Below are 26,017 nucleotides of genomic sequence, written 5' to 3' on the forward strand. Positions count from 1 at the left end.
CAGAATTGAAAGAAAATCTTTTAGTTTAATGTTGCATATTGAAATCCTGCTCAAAGACAACCATCCATAAGAAATCCTGTTTCTGTCCAAAGCAGATGAAGCAGAGGAACACAAACACATCAGAACTCACTTCCCAACAGTGGTTTAAGGTGAGGTCTTCACTAAAGTGTTCTACAGCTAATACGTCTGCATTTGGACAAAAACTTTTTCTACAATTCCTATCTATCTATATTGCAAGCATTATATAAAAAAAAGTGTACAAGAAAATCAGAAATAAGGAAGAAAACCTGGGCGTGATTTGCTGTATTGAATGTATGTTGAGAAATGTCATGTTTTTTCAGGTATAAAAACGGAGATTTTAGCAGCTATTTAACAACGCTGAGTTGAGTACAAATGGCAAAATACCTACAAGGCACATTTCACCACAAATGTTTTTTTCTCATCCTGTCTAGAGTTTAAAATGGGATTTTGTGAACTTTCTTGGTCACCTGAAAAAAAAAAAGGAGGTAAAATTAACATTTTAAACGGTCCCTGGAACTACAGAAAACAAATGGGTTCCTGTGTTTATATCCGGTCTAATTTTTCACTCAAAAACTCCTCCACACTGTCTGTGTTCCACTTGAGGATGCTGAGTTCCTCTGCGATGTTCCCGTTATCGTCCAAAAGCTTGAGTACAGGGTCGGAGCCGCGCACGTACTGAGAGTGAACGGGAGGAAGGCGACAGGTGTTAGTTAGCGGTGTTAGCCTTGCTTTCAAACCAAACAGGAAATACATGTCTCAGGATTCCTCAAAACACACACCTTGATCTGAAGACCCTTGAACATCTTCGGCTTTTCTCCCCTGACAAAAGCTGCGGTAATTAAAAAACAAAACAGAAGAGCAGTGAGGCATGTTGGGTCAGGAGTGGGTCCACGAGTTCTATCTTGGTACTGAGGATTCTTAATTAGGGACAGCTGCAAACCCTCCAGAGGATGCTGCATCTTGAGGAGACAGTTGAGCACACATGCCGGATGGCTACAGCTAAACAAATGGTGGCCATATGGCCGAGACGACGTGACAACATGGGAAGAGCTGCAGTTAATGATCAACGTAACGCGACACTAAATAAAGGACAATGTTACAAAGCAGAGCTGGGGTGGTCCTCTGTTAGAGCTCGGGCCAAATCTTCCGGGCGTTTGGTTTGAAGTGTTTAAGACCACCTATGCTAGAAAGGCATTTTTAGAGAATTTACAATAGCAGGGCGTGGATAGACTAGACCCCTTCAATTCATAAGAGAAATTAAATACAGACACAACACGCTCGCTCACCCGCGACGACATTCATGTGCGTACTGAAGGCGCGTCTTTTCATTAATGCGATCGCTGCTCTTGCAAAAATGAATGACAGCGGCAACCTGGCACAAAACGACTCCAAATAAGACTGGAATTTTTCCACAAAGTCGAAGACATCACGGTAATACAGCAGAATTTCAATTAATTTATGCCATTGCCGCTCTTGCAAGTAATTAATGACAGCGGCAACCGTGTTCAGAATAATCAGAACGACTCCAAATAAGACTGGAAATAGTCCACTAGTCAAGGGAAATTGCAGGAGAGGGAGAGGGAATCGATCGCAATCAAGTCCAGCAGGGGAGTCCAAAGTCTGGCCTGCAGCTTTTTTTTTTTTTTTTAAATCGACCTGCGGCAGATTATAGAAATAAAATTATTTAAAAAAAAAAAAAACAGCAATAATGGGAAAATTTGAGCAAAAAGGCAAAATGTGAAGAGACGACACTCATGAGACGAGACAAGATTTTCAAATTACTTTTAAGAAAAGCACAATGAAATTAATTAGTGACAGTGGCAACCGTGTTCAGAATAATCAGAACGACTCCAAATAAGACCGTAAATAGTCAACTAGTCAAGGGAAATTGCAGGAGAGGGAGGAGGAATCGCGATCAAGTCTAGCACGGTGCAGGGGAGTCCAAAGTCCGGCCTGCAGCTTTTTAAAAAAATTGTTTATTTATTTTTAAATCGGCCTGCGGCACATTATAGAAATAAAATAATTTTTTTTAAAAAGCAAAAATGGGAGAAATTGAGCAAAAAGGCAAAATGTAAGAAGACGACACTCATGAGACGAGACAAGATTTTAAAATTACTTTTAAGAAAAGCACAACGAAAAAATATCTAACAATATATTGCCATCGACTAATTTTTACAAAATTAAAAAATACATTAAAATATCAAAGTGGCCCCGCGCATCCTTTGTATGCGGCCATCGATGGGAAAAGTTTGGACACAACTGGCCTCGTGCGAGTACACCATGAGTCCTGACCTCAACCCTGATATAGTACAGTCGTCTTTCGCCACTTTATGGTTCCAACATTGCAACCTTTCCATCCCAATAAGACTACTACACTGGTTAGTTATTACTGTCGCTTTCAGAGGATCAGCTACCTAGCAGTTGAGTGTACTGTAGTGTGATTTCCGACCGTCTTTGAGCGTGACTGTGAGTGCAGGCTCAATTGCGCCATCTTTTCTTGCACGGTGCCTTTATTTCAGTTGAGTATCTGTTTGACTATTAATACAGTCGCCCCTCGCTACATTATTTCATGTCGAGAGGGCTCTAATAATGCTTAAAAGAACACATTTCGAAGGTCTTCCACACGTTTCCTATGATCTAACTACAAGATCATTCCATTTATAAATAAGGAATCCTAGTTTGTGGACATTCACTTATCTCGGTCGGGTCTGGAACCAATTGTAGATGTAGATTCTACTTTGCTGCTTTCTCAAGACAACTCACCTTGGACTTGAGGGAACCGCCCCAATTTTCATCCACACACCTCAAGAATGGCTCCAGCGTAGAGCTGTGTGGAAGAAAAACAAGACATGGTTGTTAAAGGAGGAGATAACCAAACACACACACACCCGGGTGCCCACACACAGAGATAAGAGGTGGTCGCGCTGGGGGGGCGGGATGGCTGGCCTGCAGGTGTCTCGTGGCGACTGCTTGAAAGTCATTAAGCTGAGCGAGTGAGCGTGTATCAGGATCAACAGATGTCAGCCTTGGAATCAAACCTCCAGTGTCAATGTTAAGGAGGTTTGAGGAAACTGGAGAATCACAGCTGCCCTTTTTGGACAGGAGAGCTCATGTTTTCTGCACAGCAAATGCTATGCAGCAAAGCTTAAGATGTTCCCTTGCACTCCCAAGTGTTTAAAAAAAAAAAAAAAAAAAGGAAAAAGAGAAAGAAATGTATTTCCTTCCACACTTCATCTGGGCATTTTAGAACGTTCAAGACTCATTACTCAGTTACTCAGTGGTTTTAATAGTCAAACACATAAAGAGTATTACTTTCTTATTAAAACCACCCAAGTATTACCTTAATGCAGCTATAAAAAGGTAACCTTGCAACTTTACAAGCGGGGACAAAAACATACCAGCGTGGTGATGTTTCAGTCACTGGTCTGCAGGTGAATGAATAACACCAGTTATCTTAATAGGAATCAAATACTTTGCCTTTCAACTGGGATGTGAAATCAATTACTTCAAATAACATAGCACTTCTTATTCAGTACAGTAATCCCTCGCTTATCGCGGGTAATTGGTTCCAGGTTTCCTTATTTATGAATGAAATATGCTTGTATTACCCAATATAGGAGACATAATACGAGTAAATAAGCCATTTAAGATGTACAATAAGACTTGTGCTCATGTGTTGCTATATATGCGTTCCCTCTGCGAGCTGAGTGAGGGCAAGGGACGTCGTGACGTCAGGGGTTCAGAGTTGAGTTTGATCTTGCCTTGGTTTACGGCTGCAACGGTAGCCCGTGCTTTATTTAGGGATTATTGTGTCTGTTGCGAGATCGTTCAAACCTGCCATAAAAGCCATGCTTGTTCCTGCGATCAGGTCTGGCGCTTACAGTACTGTATGTGTCTCCCTGAACATTACAGTAACATTACTGACCCCTAGTGACCAGTGTAAAATACTACATATCATTCAGTGTCTTCTGAATGCTTTATATTTGCATTTTTTTTTCCATTTAACCATTTTTATGCTTGAAAATGCTTAAATATGCCTATGTTTTGACTAATAATAGGCCGTATTCAACTATGAAACAGCATTATTTATTAATTACTACGTCAGAGCGAAGCGTTAAGTGGAGAGGGCCTACTGTACTTGTGTCCGTTTTCATTCCACAGACCACACACCCATGCAATATGTATATTAACAGAGACTTGATGAGAGATGGCTCTGTCCCACACAGAGTATATTGTAGCCCCCAAGGGAGCTGAGGTGTTGCTGCGTGTGCATGCAGGTGCCTGCCAAGAAGCACACATTGAAAGCCGCGTAACCCAAATGTCCTCCATGCTTGATGAATCGTGCCTATCGACTGGACCGTGAGGAAAGCCATTTGCTAGGGGCTTTAACGACGCAGCATTGATGGCCCTGCTGGAATTGTTACAGCAGGACAATTGCTGCTGTGGGGGGTGCAAAACACATTGCTAAAGATCACTGAATCTGCCACAATGACTGACGTACATCCGGGGTAAGGAGCAGTGTGTGTGTGTGTGTGTGTGTGTGTGTGTGTGTGTGTGTGTGTGTTTAGTAGGAGGGCCAACACTTGGGTGTTTTAACAGCAGTTCAAGTGCAGGGAGGTGTAATCCTTCCCATAAATGCCAAAAGCCCAGTTAAGGATAGAAACTTCAAACAACATGGAGGTTACCTCAAATCCACAACTCACTGCGTCGGCATTTACTTCCTGTTTGTTTGTTCAGGCAGCTGCAGTATTTTTTATTTTTTTACCTTGCGTGCTTCCAATTGGGCTTCCTGCTGGCAGCAGTGCCTGCAGTCAGGCTGGAGCTTAGTGAGGCTGAACTCCCCGAGCAGGTCACAGGAACTGCACAGGAGGTTGCTGGAAAAGCCCAGGTCCCTGCAAGCCTCCGATGAAAGCTCGGAGCCATACGCCGACAGCTGGAGAGAAGGAGGAGGAGATGAAATGGAATTTTTGGCCTTCATTTCTTAGAAGGTATGAATACAGACTGGAGCTGAAAAGCCCAATGTCTTCAAATATTTATCGACTGAGCAATCATTTAAGGATTATATTTGAGCATCTCTATGCCAGGATTGGTATAGAGAGTCTCGCTTCAAGAGAACATAAAGGAGCTAGGGTAAAAGATTCTCTGGGGTCGAAACTCTCTAAATAAAAATATTAAATGGATTTTGGCTCAAGTTAATATAGCAATTTTTTAAAACATGTTTTTCTTTATTTTATGTCAAGCTGCTGAACATCTATTTTCTTTTCTAAAACTTGAAGTTGGACAATCTTGACAAAGATAATAATGCTCATTTTTTAATAGAACTACACTGTATCAGACTGAGGTGTCTAATGTTTTGACTGATTTATCTACTTGACAGCGGCAAAATACATAGTCTGGAGCTCTCAATATAATGCAACTGCACTGCACTGTGTCTCAAACACAGTTAAAGACAAATTTATTTCAGTTTGTGTTTTAATTTGCCTTTTTAATGCAGCTCATCAGTGTCGGTATATAACGTTGTACTGTATATTTGTCATGCGTGGTTGATCCGTTCTTTTTTTTTTTTTTTTACAGACTCTGTGATGTGCATCCGGAAACTGATTCGCACAGAGTAACGTAAAACTAATCAAATCAAATCTATAAATCTAATCTAACCGAATCCAGTCCCATATTATGCTACCTTGTTAATATCGAAACACACCAAGTTAAAACACTATTAGAGAAAGCTTTATTTATTTACCGAGAGCGGCTCACAGATTTTGAGGCTAAGCCACGTCATATTGGATTTCCTTGCCATTACAGGATTTTGATCAAGCTAAAACGCACCAACCACCCCGACTAATGACAATAAGAATTTTAAAACAATTAATGTAGCCATCTTTAATGTTATGGCGTTAAACTCACCGTTTTTAAAAAGGATAGCAGCCACAGAAGATACACTTCCCCCGACATTTTGGATCTTGCTAGCAAAAACCAAAAACTACTGTGATGGACCCCTAAGTTAAATTTAGGGGGTGCCCTAAAAGTGCCTGATTAAAATAACCTTTCGGGAGTAAATACGTTTTGACAAAGTCTGTTTTTTCAAATATAGATTAAATGATAGCGACATTTTTACACAAATCCAAACCGGTAGAATATATTGGAATATTTCTTTTCATAAAAAGAATTCCGAATATGGGCATTCGAATGGACAGCTTTATTGCTTCTTCTTCGCCTGATGCTTTAGACTTTGACAAGAAAAACAGCGCCTCTCTGTGTCCGTGTTGGCGCTAGGTCGTTCAGTTTGCCCAATCCGGTGTGAACAGACAGCAATGGCTGACGAATAGAGAGAGACTGTTATGTGGTTGATTCTTATTACAGCCAATGGCCTGAGCGCTGGTGACAGTGTGTCCGCGCAACGCCGCTAGAGAAGACTGGGCTGGACAGGGAGCACTGCACGGGGGAAGCACCGACGACATAGGCGCATTCTGGAGAAACCTGCACAGTGCCATGCAAGTGGGAACGGGTTGATGGAATAACAAAGAATGGACAATTTGCATTTGCCGTAGCCAGTGGATTTGAAAAGTGGGAATTATTCACACACGCACACTCGCTGACAGAGAGCGAGGCCATGTACACACGCGCAGCCGCTTTGTGATCACCGGTCGTCGCTGCGTGTGTTTTCGGTTTCTCCCCTCCTGTGGGCATGGACTGACCGACCCTCTCCCTCTCTTTCTTGGGTGATTTGATGGGGCTGCTCAGAGTCATGATGCCGCCTAAATTGCAGCTGTTGGCACTGCTGGCGTTCGCAGTGGCCATGTTCTTCTTGGAGAACCAAATCCAAAAGCTGGAGGAGTCCCGGGGAAAACTCGGTAAGTCTAAACCCCAAGGTGCTGCAGCCCCCTGTAAACACCTGGTTATGTTTGTGCCCCTCTTACTAGTTGCAGGGACAACTATGTGTTTTTCATAAGGGATGATGCGCACCTTAATGCACCACACTAACACAGTATTTCTCATATAACTTAAGAAGAACAAGCAACATTGCTGAAGTGATTGCAATGCACTTGCACAGTCCACCACAATAAACACGTTAAAACCATGCCTGTCAAAGCTGAGCATGGTGGATTTACCGATGATAACTCTTGTATTGGAGCTTATTAGATGGACAGGTGTATGTTATGTGAGTGCTCGTCTTTGCTTGTTTGGTTTCTTGATTGAAAAGCTCACTATTACCACCACCACAGAGTTGTTATTGCATGCGTTTTTGTTTGCAACATTGTTTGCAATATAACAACCTTATTATGAAGGGTAGGCTTTTTACAAGCCCGCATTTAATTTTGGAGAAAGTCCACACATTGATAATGTTATACGTGTCCCCGTTTATGGGAGACACAGTTTTTTTAATTTTATCTTTGGCATTACGCAGGATTAGAAGTTTCTTCTGGATCAGATCCAGATTGTGCATTTGGAAGTGAATGAAATGATAAAGTCCTCCTTTTATCATTTAAAGACGCTTCCATCACTGGTGCGTTAATGTCTGATACTTATTTGTCATCATACTCTTCAATTTCTCTGCGGTCAGGTGTGTAAGTCTTGATTCCGCATTTTTACTGTCAACATTGATGCATTAATGCAGATTTATCCATCATCATGATTAATGTGATTGAACAGTTTGATGCAGTTAACCCAACTGCAGTGCAGAATGACTCAAAATCCCTGGCGACGCATTGTTCAAGTAGTGTTTCCGTCGCATATGCCCACATGGCCGTTGATCTGGTAGTGACAGGCTGCAGAGTCAAACAGTTCAATATGGAAGACACTAAACAGCGCATCTTTATGGGACATTTGAGTACAAAAAAACCCCATGATGAAACAGTCGACCAACATAAAGCCTTATGCACTCTCTGTGGGAAGGAGTTTCCTTTTCGCACTTCCAGCTTGAAATACCGCATTAATGCGAAGCATACGTTAGTCTGGGATTCCGATAGCAGCTAGCTTGCGGAAAACCACCCTCCCGGAAGTCTACCTTGGACAAGTTGACCATCACACGTGGATTGCAACAAACTCGATTAATATAGATTTTAAAAAAAGAACATCACGATTAATCAAAATTAATTTGATTAATCTGATGAAATTTTGTAATCATTTGACCGCACTAATTTAGACTGAAGTCTGTTTTACCTCAAACTCACTCTTTTAATTTGTCCCAACCCAAAAAGCCTTTACATCCATTCCAAATCCAGATTATTATATGTTCTGCTCAAAAATAAAATTTTTCCCCGCCACAGTGATGACTAATCAATTATAATTTTAAACGTATGACTAACAAGACTAATTCCTTCAGCTCCATCCTATATTCACAAACATAACTGGAAATCTAGATGGGATAATGTAGGCCATTGTGCATACCGTAGCTGGTTCACACTGTGACTCCTACAATGGAAATAAAACATATTTCTGAGGGCAGTTTTGAGTAATCATCACCTCACATGTGTCCGTCCCTTGAAAGGTAGCCTTCAATTCTCCTTCCCACCACCCATGAGAGCCCCGGTCCCAATAAAGATCTGGGACATTGCAGGATTATCTGCGCTGTGGGGATTTTCAGGAACAACAGCAGACACCCCAAAGGTTCAGCTACCACCTCGGGAGTTCTTCCACCAGCTTTTCCATTAATTGATAAGCCATTCTGCGTTGGCATATAGTGGATAATTAAATGGAGTGCAGGTGTGTGGTTATCATTTATATAAACAAGGCAACCAAGTCCACTGTTAGTGTGTTTGTATATGTGCTAGTGTTTATACCCACTAAGTCCTACAGTATGTTGTTTCTCTTCTACTGCTGGTAAAGTTGACAAACAGATGACCATTTTTATTCCAGTATAACTTGTGAAGAGCCAAAACTAATAAAATGAAATTTTAGAGTAGTCTGTGCACAGCTTGTATAGCAGTATTTACTTACTGTCCACTGAAAATGAGTCAACACGCCGCCATCATTGTCCAAATAGCTGGCAACACAAGTGAGTAGCGAGACGAGTGTGTCATGGTCTGGGGACAACCTGAAAAGATGACTTCTAGAGAAGATGTCTGACTGTTCCATGATAAAGTGTTAGTTAATATAGGAAACCACATTGGGGGACGGATGATCTCCTCCTCCTGTGAGGGATAGAGATGGTGAACGGCAGACGCGCATGCTTCGACACCCAAGGCTATTTGAATCAGGTGATAAGCACGTGGAGGAGGGAAAGTGGGCTGCATGGCAGTTTTGAACATGATCAGGAGCCCAAACACACTTCCAAGATGACAAAAGGGGCGTGCTGACTTTTGTGAGATACTGTTTCAGGAGAACACTGAGATGTTGACATAAAATACGGGCATAACAATCTGTTCGCCGACTGATCGTCAGAAATTCTGTTGATTGTGTGGAATTGAACAGAGGCACTCTTGACTCAATAAAACACTAGCATGGAAACAGGCATTTGGACTATACAGGGAGACATTCTCCCATCCTGTTCTTAAAAAACTGCTAGTTAATTTCCCCATCCTTCCTTCCTGGCTCCAAAATAGATGAGAGACGAGAGTTATTTTAGAATAACGAGAGGTACAATTTAATCAAACTTGCATTTAAGGGGACAAATCCAAATGACCTGAAAAGATGGCTTCGACTACTCATGCTGGAATGTTAGTTTATATAAGAAACGACAGCTGCAACGATTAATCGATGAATTGATGATTCAGCGATTATCCAATTAATCGACAGCTGTTTTGGTATTTGATTGACTGTTTTTTGATTTTAAAAATGTAAATACCCTCTGATTTCAACCTCTTAAGTGTAAATATTTTTACAAATTTCCTTAGTCATCCACGAAAGCAGACCTATTATTTTTGTATTTTAGTCAAAACAAGATATTCACACACAGCTTTGACTTTGGAAAGCAGCGATCGACATGTTTGCCTCTTTTATGATGCGTTGCGGACCAAACCGCTTTTGTGTTTGGTTCATGTTGATTTTGGTCCGTCTAGGGCCTAACCGATTACTCGATTAATCGCAACAAAAAGCTTAAGATTAATCGATTAAGAAAATAATCATTTGTTTAAACCCTACACCATGTGCAAGCGGAGGGGTGATCTCCTTTTCCTGTGAGGGACAGAGATGGTGATGGGCAGACTTGCATGCCGAGACAACCACGGCTATTTGAATCAGTGATAAGCATGTGGAGGACTTGTTTTGGAGACAAGAGTCCTCTAGTCTCAAACAGGTTACACTGCTGTTTACTAATATTAGTAAAATGAAGTGGAATGATGGACATTTCAAACGTGCAATAACAACCCATATTTCCAACAACTTTCCAAAGTGTTGTATTGGACAGATATTTAAATGATGAGCTCCATTGGGGATTTAAAAAAAAATGTGTCTAGGTTGCCAACAGAATGATGAACAGCCCTCTTAATTGAATTAAGTCTCCCGGCTGAGTAGCTGGAGAGGCCAAATATTGGCTTGTGACATGGTTTACTGCTGTTGTTGTTAACACACACACATACACACACACAATCAGAGTGTGTGAGGCCTTCCCTCGGACTGCCCACCACCACCACCATCAAGAGAATTTGTTGACTTTGCAAAAAAAGAAAAAGCACCCTGATGGATGACAGGATGGCGCACACGCCTGCACACTGAGGCTCACAATAATGTGCCGCATGGCCAAATAGTTGCCTGATGGAGGCTTTTTGAGGCACGCTGATGACAGCCACACTCGGCTAAGCGGCCATGTGACTATCAAGTATCAGGAATGGTAACACTGGGGAAAGGACCAGAAGGACAGCTCATGTCCAAACCTCAATGAACGCACAGTATAATGTAGGCTACATAGCAGGAAAACACCCGTACACACTATTATACCAGGGGTGTCCAAAGTGCGGCTCATGTTTTGTTTTTCCTTGGCAATTGTAAAAATAAAATGAATTTATTATTCAAATTTGTAATCAGATTACTCACAGTTTCCAAACTAATCAATCATCATTAGTCACCATTTGCAACTACCGTAAATTCCGGTGTATCAGCCGCACCGGTGTATAAGCCGTACCCGCTAAATTTCGAGGAAAAAACAGATTTGTGCTGTAAGCCGCACATGTCTACGTCATAAAATGGCATATTGTGGCGCGCACGAGTCTGTGAGGACCAGGCAGCTCTTTATTTGACAGGAGCCAATCATGAGTTCCGAAGAAACTCCCAACGAGCTTGTCAACCCATTGGAAATTGCAGGAGGTCATTACTCAATATAAGTCTGACTCACGTTGTCATCTTACAAACAACACTAAACTCATCAGACAGCAATTTAACACTCAAAAAAAGGCTGACGGCATTGCAGCGCCCCCGCAGGGACCAATGAATTTGCGCAGACGCAATGCATTATGGGAAAACTTTAAAAGAGTTGGGAGGTTTTCCCAATCTAAACTCGTATTGGTACATGTTTGTATATTTCTCACGCATACCTTTTTAGTGTTAAGTTGCTGTGTGATGAGTTTATTGTTCTTTTGTAAGATGTCACCGTGAGTGAGGCTGTTATATTGTTATACATTTATGTATAATGACCTCTTATATAATGGCCGATGGGTCGACAAGGTCGTTGTGAGTGCACTGGTAGCTTGTGATTGGCTCCTGTCAAAGAAAGAGCTACCGTTTCCCCACGGACTCGCGAGTGGCACAGTATTTAAACAATCAGAAATAAAGAAGATGTAATTATATTGGAATAAATTAGCCGCACCACTGTATAAGCCGCAGGGTTGAAAGTTTAAGGAAGAAGTAGCAGCTTATACACCAGAATTTATCGTATTGTCTGAAATATGCCAGTTTTCACTGTATTTTATTGACAGAAGGATAAATGACACTTTGCTTACCATTATGCCAAGTGAGAATTTAGAATAGGAAAACATTGGAATACTTGTGTGTGTCACCTTCCTTCATCATATTCATTTAACACGGGCTCAGGGGACCTGGCGTCCATTCCTCACAGCATGCCATCCTGTCGCCGGCCACGCAGGTTGCACCATTTTCCCCCCATTAGAAGCCTTCCTGCAGGGCAGACAAGCTGTGATTTGCTTCCAAGCTAATCGTGCTCCCGAGGTTTTTCGCCAAGGGGTCTCCTGCATTACAATGATGCCGCCATGCAGCTGTGCTTCCTGCTGTGGGCGTCATCCATTATTCTGACAGTAGTTCTCTGCGGCGTCTTATCAGCGCGGCCGCCGGCTGGCTCGACACAAACATATACTGACTTTGCAGCGACACAACACAGTGTTCCAAGGCCACTTTCTCTGGTCCTTTGTTTGCTTTAATACCACTTATTTGAAGCTCACCTTGAAAAACTTCACACAAGTGTGCCGGCGGTAAATCCTGCAATGCAGTAACCAAGCAGGAGACACAATATTTTGGTTTAAAAGAGACGCTCATGGTACACTTTTGAGGATACACGGCTTATGTTGCAATGCTTGAGCTCCTCCATAGTCTCCACATTGCTGCGTCAGCCCCTTTTCTTGCTGCCCCCAGTTTCCTCCTGAATAAAATTAGTCTCCTTACCGTGGATGAGAGCCACACAAATAAAAGCAAATGGAATAAACACCCTCGTTCTCCATTGTTATTGCATTCACAATATTTTGTATTTTCCATCTCGATACACCACCGACGTTACGATACTTGCACGATTTGCGATATGATGAACTCCAATCACAGTGTGATGCATTCGACATAATTTCATAAAACACCGTACAATATGTAAGTACTACTGTAGAGTGCTGCCCGATTTAGTACAGTACTTGCTTTTAATTTTGTTTGTTTTATAAAACCCAGACTATAAAAAATAAATAGATAAAAAAGCGACTTTGTTGCTATAAATAGCAAGTAATCAGACCCCTCCAGATACTCTTTTTCAAAAAGCAATACGTGACAAATCTAGTGAGGAGACTTTTGGCGACCGACATCAAAGCATATATCGCTCTTTTCAACACGGACCCCTCCACGTATAAAAGCACTCACAGGCACCTCTTCTTCAAAACATATTTTGCTTTTTGTGTGGTTTTTTTTGTTTTTTTTTTACTCACCTTTTGCAAATGCATCATGGCCAGTTATGCAAATTTGACAATTATGTCATTCCCTCAATGAACTGCACTCATGCAGCCATGATGCTACCACCACCGTGCTTTACTGTAGGCAAGACACAATTATCTTGGTACTACTTGTGTTTAGCTATTGAATAATGTTTGTAAAGTCGCCACTTTGTGCTCCGAATTCCGCAGCTCCACTCAACAATGGATTTTCAAAATGTAATAATTAATAAATCGTCTCTGTTTTGTGGTTGACTATGACCTACAGTATTATTAGTAAAAAAATTATGCATATTTAAGCAAATGTTACATATTTTTGGGCAAAATGAAGCATTTGCAAGCATAAAAATGGCTAAATGAACTAAAGAACAAATACAAGGTATTCACAAGATGCATTCAAAGACAAGTAGTGATGACATGTAGTAGTCTACACTGCTCACTAGAAAAAGCCACCTCAAAAAGTATTGTACAGAAACAGGAAGTAAAAAAGGAACAACGAGGAATTCACCCAAAGCTAACGTGTGAGTTTATATTATGTCTTATATGTCTTATTTTCTCTTATTATGTCTACCAGATTGGGTAATACGAGTGTAAAATTGACTACACGGGTGTTATTTCATGTCTAGAGGGCTCTAATAATGATTTAAAAAACATATTTGCAAGGTTTTTAAAGCTCTAAGTCTAGGTACGAAAATATTTGATTTATGAATAAGGAATCCTACTTCGCGGAAATCCACTTAACACGGAACTAGAACCGATTAAACTCGATAAATGAAGGATCAATTTATAGATAGGTCATTTTCAGTGCTTAACAAATTGTACACTGACTACTCTCAAGTGTCTCCAAGTTTATTTTATACAAAATAGACCCTTGAGAAGATATACTGTAATAAAGCTGGTGTATTCACTTGAGTAAAATGATGATCTGACTCCAGTATGTGCCTTTTCTAGGGCCAAAATCTTACAGATAACCAAGCTTACCTCCCCCATCTTTACATCCACTAAAGCAGGGGTTCTCAACTGGTGGGTCGGAACCCAAAAGTGGGTCGCGCATCCATTCTGGGTAGGTCGCAGACAAACGTAAAACTGAGCAATAGTTTTGTAATCTTCCTGTATGATATATACTCATTGCACAGTTATAAGTGAAATATGTGATTTTGTGGTCTTATTTAATATTTAATTTTAATTTCTGCATTATTTGTGTGAATGCAGTCACGTTCTTCCTCGATCAATAAATTCCTCTAAAATGCACTTTGCAAATGTAATTACGATATGTGTCTTGATGTTTCAAAAGATGACATTGGCGGCTTAAAAAAAAACAGACAACAGCTTGGTGTGGCTTAAATATTACTAAGTATTAGTAAGCATAAATAAGTTAAATTAATACATAAATGAAAGCATATATAACAAATATTTAATAACAAATAATAATATAATAACAATATAATAATCTAATAATAATAACAATATAATAACAATAAATAACATGAATAACAACACATTTTTTAATATTTAAATTACTTAAATAAAAGTGTAACAAAAATAAAAATGACTTAAAAGTTTGAAAATAATTTTCAAAAATGACTTAAATAAAAGTGTGCAAAAGTAAATAAAAATAAAAATGACTTGAATAAAAGTGCAAAATAAATAAATAAAAATGACTTAAAAAAAAAAAAGTGGGTCGTGACTAAATGACCATTGGAAAATGTGGGTCCCAGGTTGAGACCGGTTGAGAACCCCTGCCCTAAAGCGTATGTGGTGTCTTAGGAGCTGTGTAAAATGAATCATTGCTTATTAAGCTGCCACCCATGACCCTTGTAACAAGATGCTGATGATCCCTTCACCCCTCTGCTTAGCAGTTGAGACTTTGTGCTTCAGCGTCATCGCCTTTTTATCTGCTGGCCGCTCTTCAGCCTCATTACAGAAAAGCCAATTTCCATCTGTTGCGCGGAGATATGTGGCTCCAGACACAGGCGGCTCTGTGATGAGTTCTGTCAAATTCAGAGCGATGACGGGTCTGCAGAAGGTGACGTAACACTGGAAATCGTTAATTTTTTGCCACCGGGGCTCGAGCTGGAATTGGACTTGGCTGTTGGGGTGTGAGTCGCAAAGGAAAATTGGTCAGACACCGCTGCCTCAAGTGAGCCCTGTTATTACTGTCGAAGACTTTCTGCCTTTTTAAAGCCACCTGGATTTTGCTGCTGTTGCTGCTGCTGAGACGTTGAATTTATACATTAGCATCCTTTGCCTGTATTCCTCCTCACACCTACATGCGCCTCCGCACAGGGCAGCACCAACAAAAGGAAGCCTTCACTTAAAGTGAATTGAAAACATCCCACCAAAGCGCTGTTTTTGTCTAACTCTTCAACCCCACTTCGACCCGCCACCTTACATTATTGATATAATTTTTCTATCCTCTCTGTGGAGTCAGCTTCTCTTTGACCTCTCTCTGACGCCTCACGTCTTCCCTTAGGGCTGTAAAGGCTGCACGAGTCATTTGCTCCCACTCTGCGTGTTGGCATCTGCTACTTTAAGTAGCCAGGAGCCCAGATTAGCTCTGTCACTCTTTTGAAACATACCAGTGGCGCAGCTAATGGAGCCCACTGTGGAGATGGGCGTAGGAGTCGGAGATAGATTTGCAGGCGTGAGGCGGCACGGCGTGCTAGTATTGTTAGAAGCAGGCTTGATTGGGGCCAAGGATTTATGGTGGCCGGAGTGCACTTTGTCTGGCTGGGAATGTGCTGTGCAAAGTGGTCCAAGCGCTGCTGCATTCAGAGGCTTCTGCAGCAGGATGACAGACAGGCTAATCGGGGTGTTACAGATGGCTTGCACTCCCCGCTGCCTGCAGCACCCCACTCTAATAGCACCCGTCATTACACTTAGCTGGCATCTCCCCACCTCCTCACACACCCCCGTCTTCCTTCTTCCTTCACCATCTTTCTCGTGTCACTCTTGGATAGACGTGTCATCTCACTCTACTCTATGAGAATGCACTCCTCCTTCACCTTGCACCAAAATACTGCTGGCCGTCTTCTCGGGAGTGCATTTGGCGTGAAGGCGTGGAGCCTGAGTGACAGATAGTTGAAAAGATAAAATCAGCGTATAGTCAGCCGGGACCCTGGGAGTGGGAAAGAAATCTGAATGCTAATGCCGTTTACACGATACTGTATTTAATATATTTTTAAAATGTATTGTTTCGGCTGTTCTTGGCCGCACGGTGGTCTAGTGGTTAGCAAGTTGGCCACACAGTCACAGTCAGGAGATCGGGAAGACCTGGGTTCGAATCTCCGTTGGAGATTGCGTGTTCTCCCCGTGCGTGGGTTTTCTCCGGGTACTCCGGTTTCCTCCCACATTCCAAAAACATGCATGTTAGGTTAATTGGAGACTCTAAATTGTCCAAAGGTATGAATGTGAGTGTGAATGGTTGTTTGTCTATATGTGCCCTGCCATTGGCTGGCGACCAGTCCAGGCTGTACCCCGCCTGTCGCCCGAAGTCAGCTGGGATTGGCTCCAGCATTCCCCTGCGACCCTAATGAGGAGAAGCGGCATAGAAAATGGATGGATGGATGCCTGTTCTTGTCCACCAGGAGTCCCCGAACACTGGGGCATGGCCGTGGGAATAGAAAAACCAATAGGCACACGCCTTTATTTTGGAGGGTCCTTTTATTGTGGCCAGTCTAAGGCAAGCATGTGCAATAATCATGCTGTCTAATCAGCATCTTTATATGCCACACCTGTTAACACCACTAACGCAGATAGAGATAAATTGACCTTTTGTGTACGCAGAAGAAGTTTGAGATCTTTGAGTTCAGCTTGTGAAAGATGGTAGCGTTAAACACATCAAATTAAATGTAAATGTATATCAGTTTTGGAAATAAAGTGGTTTCTTTCGATTAATGATAATGTACAATGAATTAACTTGATGTCACCTCCGGGGACAACAAGCAAAATTCAACCAAAACTGGGTCGATGTTCTGTCATTTTGGATTAAAGTTCATTTGTATTTTTGGCACCGGACTGTCATTCACATCTCTCACGACTCATGCCTCTGCAAAACAAACTCCAGGCTCGCTCCGATGGTGAGTTCATTGTGTGCATGTGAATGTGATATTTTGGTTTTCTTAGTTTTATAGTACGAAACACAAAAAAGGCCACATTTTCCAATTTGGTCATGTTGACCACACTCCATCGGCTTCATGATAGGTATCAAATATGAACCATTGTGCGGACATACATTATTGACAGTCCCGCAGTGCAAATTATTTTGCATAATTAGACAGTCAAAATTTGACACTAGCTGCCAGCTAAGGTCAGCTTTGATACGATAGCTGGTCATTTAACTCATTCAGTATCAAAGAAGTATTTGTACGTTTTTATAAACCCAGAAGCACGATCCCAAAGATGTATTTACTGTATATATTTTTTACATTTTTTTTGCGCAAGAAGCAAAAAGAGGTGCTGACGCAAATACACACTAATAGATGTTGTTTTAAAAGTGGTTTTAAGCCATAGAAACGGACACAAGGTGGCAGAAGTGCATTTAATAAGAGCTCGGCATGGATCATTTGCATGTATTAACGCACTGGACAGCAAGGAGGAAGTGGAAGAGCATGGAGGAGTGTATCTGTGTAGGCTCTCAGTCGTACAGGAGTTGTCCATCGAGGAAAAGGCTTCTTACTGTATTTAAGGCCTAAGCTACCAGCACTTATTAGTTCGCTGACGAAGCTCTTCGGATGAGGAGCGAAACGTCCGACACCTTCTTCACAGAAGTACAGATGACGTCTCAAGAAGCCTTTTCCTCGATGGAGGAGTGTAGCGTGCAGGAGGTTACGCATTGTAGGGAAATTTTAACGCACTCACATGCACACATACAGTTATGTTCCAAATGTGAAAACTGTAAACTGTAAATAGTTTATGGTGTTATATTTGTAAATATATTGTTATTTTGATGTAAACAACCGTTTTTTTGTATTATGTTGTGGTATAGTTGTTTAGATATTAGAGCTGTCACAAAATCTAAACATTTGTGTCAAAGTGAAAGTTATGCTTGAAATGTATCTTTTCACATAAAGCTGTTTTTCTCCCTTTTCTTGTTGAGAACTGATATTTTCCTGAAACTTACCCGTGTTCTACTGCTGATTAAAGAATGGAAAAAGGTAGAAACAAACTTTTTTTTTTCTGATGAAAGACAAGAGTCTAATCATTCTTTTGGTAGGTTCCATGTTTATGTAGTCATACAACACAATATTCTGTGTGCTTTGAAAAATCGGTCAAAATTGTCTAAAATGGCCGGTACTGAAGGGGTTGTCTTTTGAAAAATGGCTGGGATTGAATGAGTAAATAACATGTCTTTGGAGAGAATTAACAATCACTGAATTGAATGAATCGCTCTCTGAATGTTCTAAACGCCTGTTTCCATCTTAATGTCACATATGAGTCGTTGTATCGTAGCAAATTTAGCTCCCCATAGCTGTCATCAAGTTCTTCTTCTTTACCGCAAACAAGTTGAACTGAATCAACAGCGTCTCTGGTGGTTGCTGCCAAGTATTGCACTCCAATTTTCCATTTATGGTAATCCATCACCACTTTGCGCTTCAAATTTCATGGATTTTCAAAAATCTATTCATCAGTAAATCATGTATTGTGCTTAAATACGGACTATTATTAGTCCAAAAATATGCATATTTAAGCAAATGTTACAAATTGTTTTTATTTTTAAATTATTATTATTAGTAGTAGTAGTACTTTATTAATCCCACAGCAAGGAAATTCACTTGTTACAGCAGCAAGCAAGATACACAAGTTAAGCATTTTCAAGCATAAAAATGGCTAAATGAAGTAAAATAAATTCATTCAAAGACACCGTGAATGATATGTAGTATTCTACACCAGTCACTAGGTGTCAGTAATGTTACTGTAATGTTTGGTGATGCACACAAACACTAGACTTTTACAGGCTTTTATTGCAGGTTTGAATTATCTCACAAGAGGCACAATAATCCCTAACATGGGCTACTTGTACGGTCGCAATGCATGCCAAACTACAACGTCACTTCCTGTCCACCCACCACTCAGCTCCCCTAGCGCAGGAACGCATTTATAGCAACACACAGGACCACGAGTCTTACTTATGTCTTAAATGGCTTATTGACTCTTATTATGTCTACTATATTACGAGTTTAAAAGTGACTATGGGGTGTTATTTCATGTCTAAAGGCCTCTAGTAATGTTAAAAAAAAACAGGTTTAAACAGGTTTTCTATGCTCTAACTACAAAAGTATAAAGAAGGAATCCCACTTGGCGGAAATTCACTTATCATGGTCGGGGATGGAACCAAATAAGTGCGATAAACAAGAGATGACTGTTATCCGCCAAGTCACGGTTCGCTATATTCATGGATTTCTTATCTATGCTTTAAATTGTAAATAATGAGTGTTTTTTATGGTAACTTAAAAAAGTGGTAAAGTGGTTCGGTGGTGCTAACTGTAGGAGAAAAAGGGTGCTACAAATCCAAAAGAGAGTGCTGTCTCATAAGTCAATTCTCAACATTTTCCAGCAGGAAGATGCTTTGACAAGATGTGATGTTGTGTACAGTAGCTGCACGCTTTGTAAGCACAATACTGTACACTGTATGCCTGTAAGTGAATTTAAAATGTGGAAGGCGTCTGTATGTGAAACTCTTCGAAAACTCCCATATTTACTAAAAGTAGGCAATTAAACATCCCCGTAATCCATTTTAATGAATAGATAAGCTACAGGACTCACACCTTGCCGTCTAAGCCCATGGGTTTTTGACAGATGATGGAGCTTGCGGTTATAAACACACGACAGCGGGTGTCGGTTTCCACTCTTCCTCCCTGCTGAGTTTGCTAGTTTCACTTCCCCCCCTCACACCCTCCTGTCTTCCACCCCAATCAGCTCTTCTTCAACACGTTTGATAAACCCTCATCGTGATAACAAGTTATAATGACGACGCTTTCATCCGGCTCCGTCGGGAACAGCGGTTCTAAACAACGTATCCATTTGCATACATCTGCTTTTGTAATATCTGCATCCCTCTTGTGTTTTCCTAGCCCTGCGAGATGAGTGTCTGAAAGGAAAACATCCTGGTGCTGCCATGCAGAAATTAGGTGCTATGAATGGAAGCGAAGAACAGGGCACCGGGAGGGGAAATGAAAGAGATGAATGTAATTTTTTGATTGCCAACAACATTTTCAGGCCACGGCTGTGGGGAAATATATAATATATATAAGATATATTATATCGACTATAGCTGTCCTATCTAGTGTGACCGGTGTGTGTCCCACCTAGTCTTTGAGCATGAACTAGACTAGAATTGTCCTATCTAGTGTGACTGGTGTGTGTCCCAGCTATTCTTTGAGCATGAGCTCGACTATAGCTGTCCTATCTAGTGTGACCGGTGTGTGTCCCACCTAGTCTTTGAGCATGAACTAGACTAGAACTGTCCTATCTAGTGTGACTGGTGTGTGTCCCAGCTAGTCTTATTCCATATTAATATATATTAATATATCCCACTTATGTTTGCTTTTCCAACCTTTCATTGACTTTTGCTCCATCAGTGAAGCCACTCATCTGCCTGAGTGATTGAGCTGTTTTTTCTTCCCATAAACCGGTGACCATATTCTGGCTTTGCTGCCGGATCAATATTGAGACACAGCGATCCATTTCGTCCTCTGTGCTTAGAATCAGAAAGACTGATCCTCTAAGACTTAGCTCAGAGAGCCTGATCCCTATTCTTGCTACAGTCGTCCCTTACCACTTTGCGGTTCAAATTGCTTCACTCTATCACGTTTTTTCAAAAATATATTCATTAATAGATCATGCTGTTTTATGGTTGGATACAGCTGAAAATGATGTCAATTTCACCAACAATTTAAACGGATTCATAATCACAGTGTGACTGAGATTTCTGAAATGTTAACTGTGATGGTTCATTTGGATGTGGACTACATTACCCATGGGACCCAGAATTCCCGGCTTCACCTGTGCTACTGCTGTTGAGAGGAGCCAGATGAGGTGGCTTGGACATCTAGTCAGGATGCCTCCCGGACGCCCCCCAGGGGAGGTGTTCAAGGCACGGCCGACCGGTAGGAGGCCTCGGGGAACACCCAGGACACGTTGGAGAGACTAAGTCCCTCAACTGGCCTGGAAATGCCTCGGGATCCGCTGGGAGGAGCTGGACGAAGTAGCTGGGGAGAGCGAAGTCTGGGCTTCCCTGCTTAGGCTGCTACCCCCGCGACCCGACCTCGGATAAGCGGAAGATGGATGGATGGACCTCTGCTACTGTCTATATGATATGAAAAAAGGAACCATAAAATCACCTTAATTTAGACAAAAACATATTTGACTTACTTTTTCAAGAGAACATTCGTATCACTCATGAAACTTGCAGAGGATGAGACCCCTTCTTTAAGGAGACTTTGGATGTGAGAGTACATTCGTGGAGCTCTAGCAGGACTTCCGGGTAGATGAGGAAGCACTCTGCGAACCCGGTGTCTTCCGCCGCTGAGAAAGGCTGGTCGTCCCATGAATTCAATTATTTGCTTACCTACGCACCTACGGGCGAGTGTTGTCCACATGGCTGCGTGAGCTGGCGTTTGACTGTTGATCACACGGTGGGCATCCAAAACTCACCATGCTCCGTCAAGTGTTTGTTCTTCAATTAAAGCTTTTGAATGTGCTACCCCAGCAAGGTCGTTTTTGTGGCATGTGTCGGCAGTTAAGTTCCACATGGCAGACGTGGTTGTTTTTGTTTTGGCATGCCTGTGCACTGTGAAGGAAAGTGGGAGGTGGGTGCTGCCCAAGACATTAGTTAGATATGGGGCAAGACACTACACTGCACACAGACTGGTGAACTAAGTCAGTGGTCCTCGAACCCCCGGGCCGCGGCCCGGTATCAAATGACCCACGGCACGAAAAAATAATTTACATTTTTAATTTTTTTTATGTTTTATTTTGAAAAGTGGCCGGATTCTCTCTGTTACATCCGTTTCACTTAACGCATGTCCATTGTGCGCATGCTAACTTTATCTCACGGCGCACAGATAGACTACTACTGTATTTTTACCATTTTTCTTTCACCTCATATTTGGTCTGAAATGCTGATACTATGTGGGAATGCATAAAGGTAAGTTTTGATGACTTATTGAGTGCTAATGTGTACATTTGTCTCAAGTGAATTCATGCTAGCACACTGCCTTTTACCACACACGTCAAACAGCCATGTAATCATCTCTCTGGAAAAACTTGGCTGGAACTTCAACTGGTGGATGGTGGGTCGGCATTCATTTTGTGCTTTTAATTTGATGTTATTCATGTCTTAGTTTTACACAATACGTAATAAATAAGATAGATCGCTATCTCTCCCCAGCTCAGCAACAGCCACTCACTGCACTGAAGTCAACCAAATGTAGCGCTACACTTTCGGTGACACATAGAAACGGGTCCGGTATCACAGTACAGCTCCACACACACACACACACACACACACACACTCTCTCTCTCTCTCTCTGGCTTCCTGGATAGCGGGGCCTGGAGATGCTGAGTCCGATAAGATGAAAAAGTAGCGAGTTAGACGCAGAGAGAGGCGTGAAGAGATGAGGTGGCGATAACAAGTTTACGTGGTATTGTCTGTTCTCATTGTGCAGCGTGTTCCAGTGCGGGACTGATTCTCTGCGGCGTTCACCCATCCCTCCCACTCATCATTAACTCTATGAATAGCGCTTGTCTGCTCAGTCTAATAGAGTGCCATGTTTTCCCTCGACTCCTGTATATGCATTATTAATCTTCTCTTACTGGGCTGGGAGGAAAGCGGGTGCAGCATAAGATATCTGGGTTGTAGTTTTGCTATGCAGACGCTGAATGAAAATTGCGGTCCATGTGAGTCTATAAGACAGGGGTGGCCAAACTTTTTCCACTGAGGGCCACATACTGGAAAAATTGAAGTATACAGGGGCTACTTTGATTTTTTTGGAGCTATGTTTAGGAGTTAGAAGGTGGTGCCTTGGTTAACGTCATTAATGCATTCTCGAAGGTCCGACGCAAACCAAAACGGACCTTAACCAAAGCACGTTTTCCCATACAAGATAATGTAAATCCAAGTAATCCGTTCCAGACACCCAAGAATTTTGACACAAAACACATTTTATAGACAATAATTATAATCCTACATGCAGAAAATGATGCACAAATAATTACAGATATGCAAATGAATGGACAACTGAACATTCAACATCACTTTAGCCTGGGGGGGGGTCACGTATATTGCTGCCGTAAGATAGATCGACGGACGGCGTACATTACAAATGACTAACCTGTGACTGATGAAAAATAGGCCCACCCGATGTAGACGTTCTGCACATGCGAAGAACCGATGGCGTTTCCGGGACGGATTGCGCAGTGACAGTAACGCTTGGCAATTGCACACTAACCAAGCTGGCGAATGCCAGCCAACAACATTTTTGGCTGTTAACTAAGGTACCACTGTATATATTTCAAGAAAAAACGGCATCTCAGCTTTGTGACATAAGTGAAAAAGTGTATTGGTAGTGCATTATGTAGTATGAGTGTGTTATTAGTATTAGTAATATTTTCCCATTTTTGCAAATATTTTAACTTTTAGTTTAGTTTTTGTAAATTTTCTTTTCGTAATACAGTAGTCCATTGTTTATAGCGGTTAATTGGTTCCACACCTGACTGCAATAAATGAATTTCCGTGATATAGAATTGAATGTTAATAGATTGAATATTTTTGTAGTTGGAGCAGAGAAAACCTTTTTATGACTTTCTAAATACGCTTTTTAACATTGCGAGAGCCCTGTAGACATGAAATAGCACCACTATAGTCGCCTTTACCCTCCTGTTATTCATTGCTTACATCACATCGCACAACTCTTATGCTGCAGGGCCTCGAGACAGCCGCTAGCTAGCAAGCTAGCAAGCTAGTGAGCTAACCAGTTAGCATCAAATTTATTTCTTCTAAGCTTAAGAAGTCAAAAACGTATCACGTATCACGTATCACTGTGAGGTGAACCTTTTTTCACTCGATCATGCCATGGCTGACTTCATGCAGTGTGAAGGTAATGTAATGTAAGGTAATGTCTCGTCAATGTTTTCTGTCATTACTGCCACCTAATGACCAGAATGCTACATATCACTTGTATTTCAATATGTTTTGACTAATAATAGACAATAGTCTACCACAAACCAGCGATCATTAATTAACTTAATTAAAACTGCGGTTTAGCATGGGTCGACTGTATTGTGAATTTATTTCCATTATTTTTTTCCATTATTTTTTAACCCAGCCTAATTTTGTTTTGACTTTCAAAAAATAACTTATTTTTTCTTTAATGTTTCAACTCTACTACTCTACCTCTGCTACTAAAATGACTAATTATATTTCCTCATAACATTACGAGTTTATTCTCGTCAAAGTGCAGCTGTTTTTTGCATTTCTGCTGTTTATTTCATTTTCTTTTCTTTTCCTAAATTGTCAATTTCAACTTTCTTCTTGTAAATTTTCTTCTCGTAGTTAAGACTTTGTTCCCATAATATTTTGACTCTATTGTTGCAGCATTATAACTTTTTCAGCAGCCTCATTTTCCAAAAATTGCAACTTTATTTGTTGTTTTGTTTGTTAATCGTAATATTACGACTTCTAAAAAAGAACATCTTTTTTCTTTAATACTTCAACTTTATGATGCTAATATGACATTATTTTTCCTCATGATATAACAATTTATTCTTGTAAAATTAAGATTTTTTTTCTCATTAGATTACTGCAGATTTTTCATTTTTTGCTGTTGTTTTTGTGTTAAATTATATTTTTCAAAATGCCGCACGGGCCAATTAAAAAAAAAACAGCCGCAGGCCGTACTTTGGACACCCCTGCGAAGGGTTGAACAGTGTTTCATGCTTGCACAGTTTTAACATCAAGTTCAGCTCGAGCCTGAGGCGTCACTTCCTCCGCTGTTTAACAGCTCATCACTCAACAGGAGTTAGCCTAATTATTTTCCTTTCCTTTGAAGCGCAGATGCCTCCCAAAAGTGCTCGCTAATTCCCGTTGCTTAGTCATGGACAGTCTTTGCCAAGAGGAGCTCCAACGTCCCCGCACAACCTGTCAGACCCGCCTTTGCTTAGCAAGCCAGGGGAGAGATGGAATCTGCCATCTGTGTAAATTGCTCTATAATCTCATCTGACTGCTTGTTTCTGATGAGCAAGAACCTTTAACACACACACACACACACGCACACACACACTTTTTCTGTTTTCCCAGACGCTATTGGCTCACCTGTCAGACAGCACTACTGGCTTCGATCGCACACAAGACATATGAGAGGAGAAAATGGCACGCTGAAGCGTCATGATTATCATCTCCATCTCCTGGGGATTGTTATCATTAGTCAACAAGCCAGTCTTATGGATGGCCCACATGTGGCTGGCTCTTATGTAGCGTGCCCGTAAGTGAAACAGCTTGTGTTTCATCCTTAATACTTCATGAACGCTACGGAACAAACCCCCCCCCCCCGAGTCAAAACGCCATTATTAAAACGCCTACTGTAACATCTTTGTTCTTGATGACGATGAGCTGAGTAATTGGGGTCTCACGACCCAAACCGGCAACGACTTCAACACTTTAACAATGTTGTCTGTCAGCGTCGACAAGGCCAGCTTTGTCTCTCGTCTCGCCAATGTCAGAGGCATGTTTTCCCCAAGCCTAAACACTCTTGTTTTCAACATGCTGCTTCATTTCCAGCAGGAAAGAGTCCTTCGTCAAAAGGCAGTCGAGTCTGACTTTGCGCAGAAGAAGGTGCATCTGCTTGACGATTTTCAAGACTGTTCTTTGGGCTGGGACTAACTATTATTTTCCTAGTCGATTAATCCAAAGCTTGTTATTTCGC

The 26,017-nt window shown here is 41.3% G+C and overlaps 2 protein-coding genes across 2 annotated transcripts in view; one reads left to right on the plus strand and one right to left on the minus strand.

The window, feature by feature from the left end:
- Positions 1–6,018, minus strand: selenof (selenoprotein F). The gene is made up of 5 exons (XM_054767389.1): positions 5,926–6,018; positions 4,787–4,954; positions 2,785–2,848; positions 801–850; positions 1–696 (listed from the first exon to the last, which is right to left on the minus strand). The coding sequence occupies exons 1-5, from the start codon at positions 5,971–5,973 to the stop codon at positions 565–567; spliced, it is 462 nt and encodes a 153-aa protein (XP_054623364.1). The 5' UTR covers positions 5,974–6,018; the 3' UTR covers positions 1–564.
- A 313-nt stretch (positions 6,019–6,331) lies between these two features.
- Positions 6,332–26,017, plus strand: part of hs2st1a (heparan sulfate 2-O-sulfotransferase 1a) — a 57,321-nt gene continuing 37,635 nt past the window's right edge. The window contains exon 1 of the mRNA XM_054765967.1: positions 6,332–6,872. Coding sequence (XP_054621942.1) covers positions 6,749–6,872 — 124 coding nt within the window. The 5' untranslated portion in view covers positions 6,332–6,748. The remainder of the gene's footprint in view (positions 6,873–26,017) is intronic.

Source organism: Dunckerocampus dactyliophorus, chromosome 2 (genome assembly GCF_027744805.1).
Source record: "Dunckerocampus dactyliophorus isolate RoL2022-P2 chromosome 2, RoL_Ddac_1.1, whole genome shotgun sequence".
In the NCBI taxonomy this organism is placed as follows: domain Eukaryota; kingdom Metazoa; phylum Chordata; class Actinopteri; order Syngnathiformes; family Syngnathidae; genus Dunckerocampus; species Dunckerocampus dactyliophorus.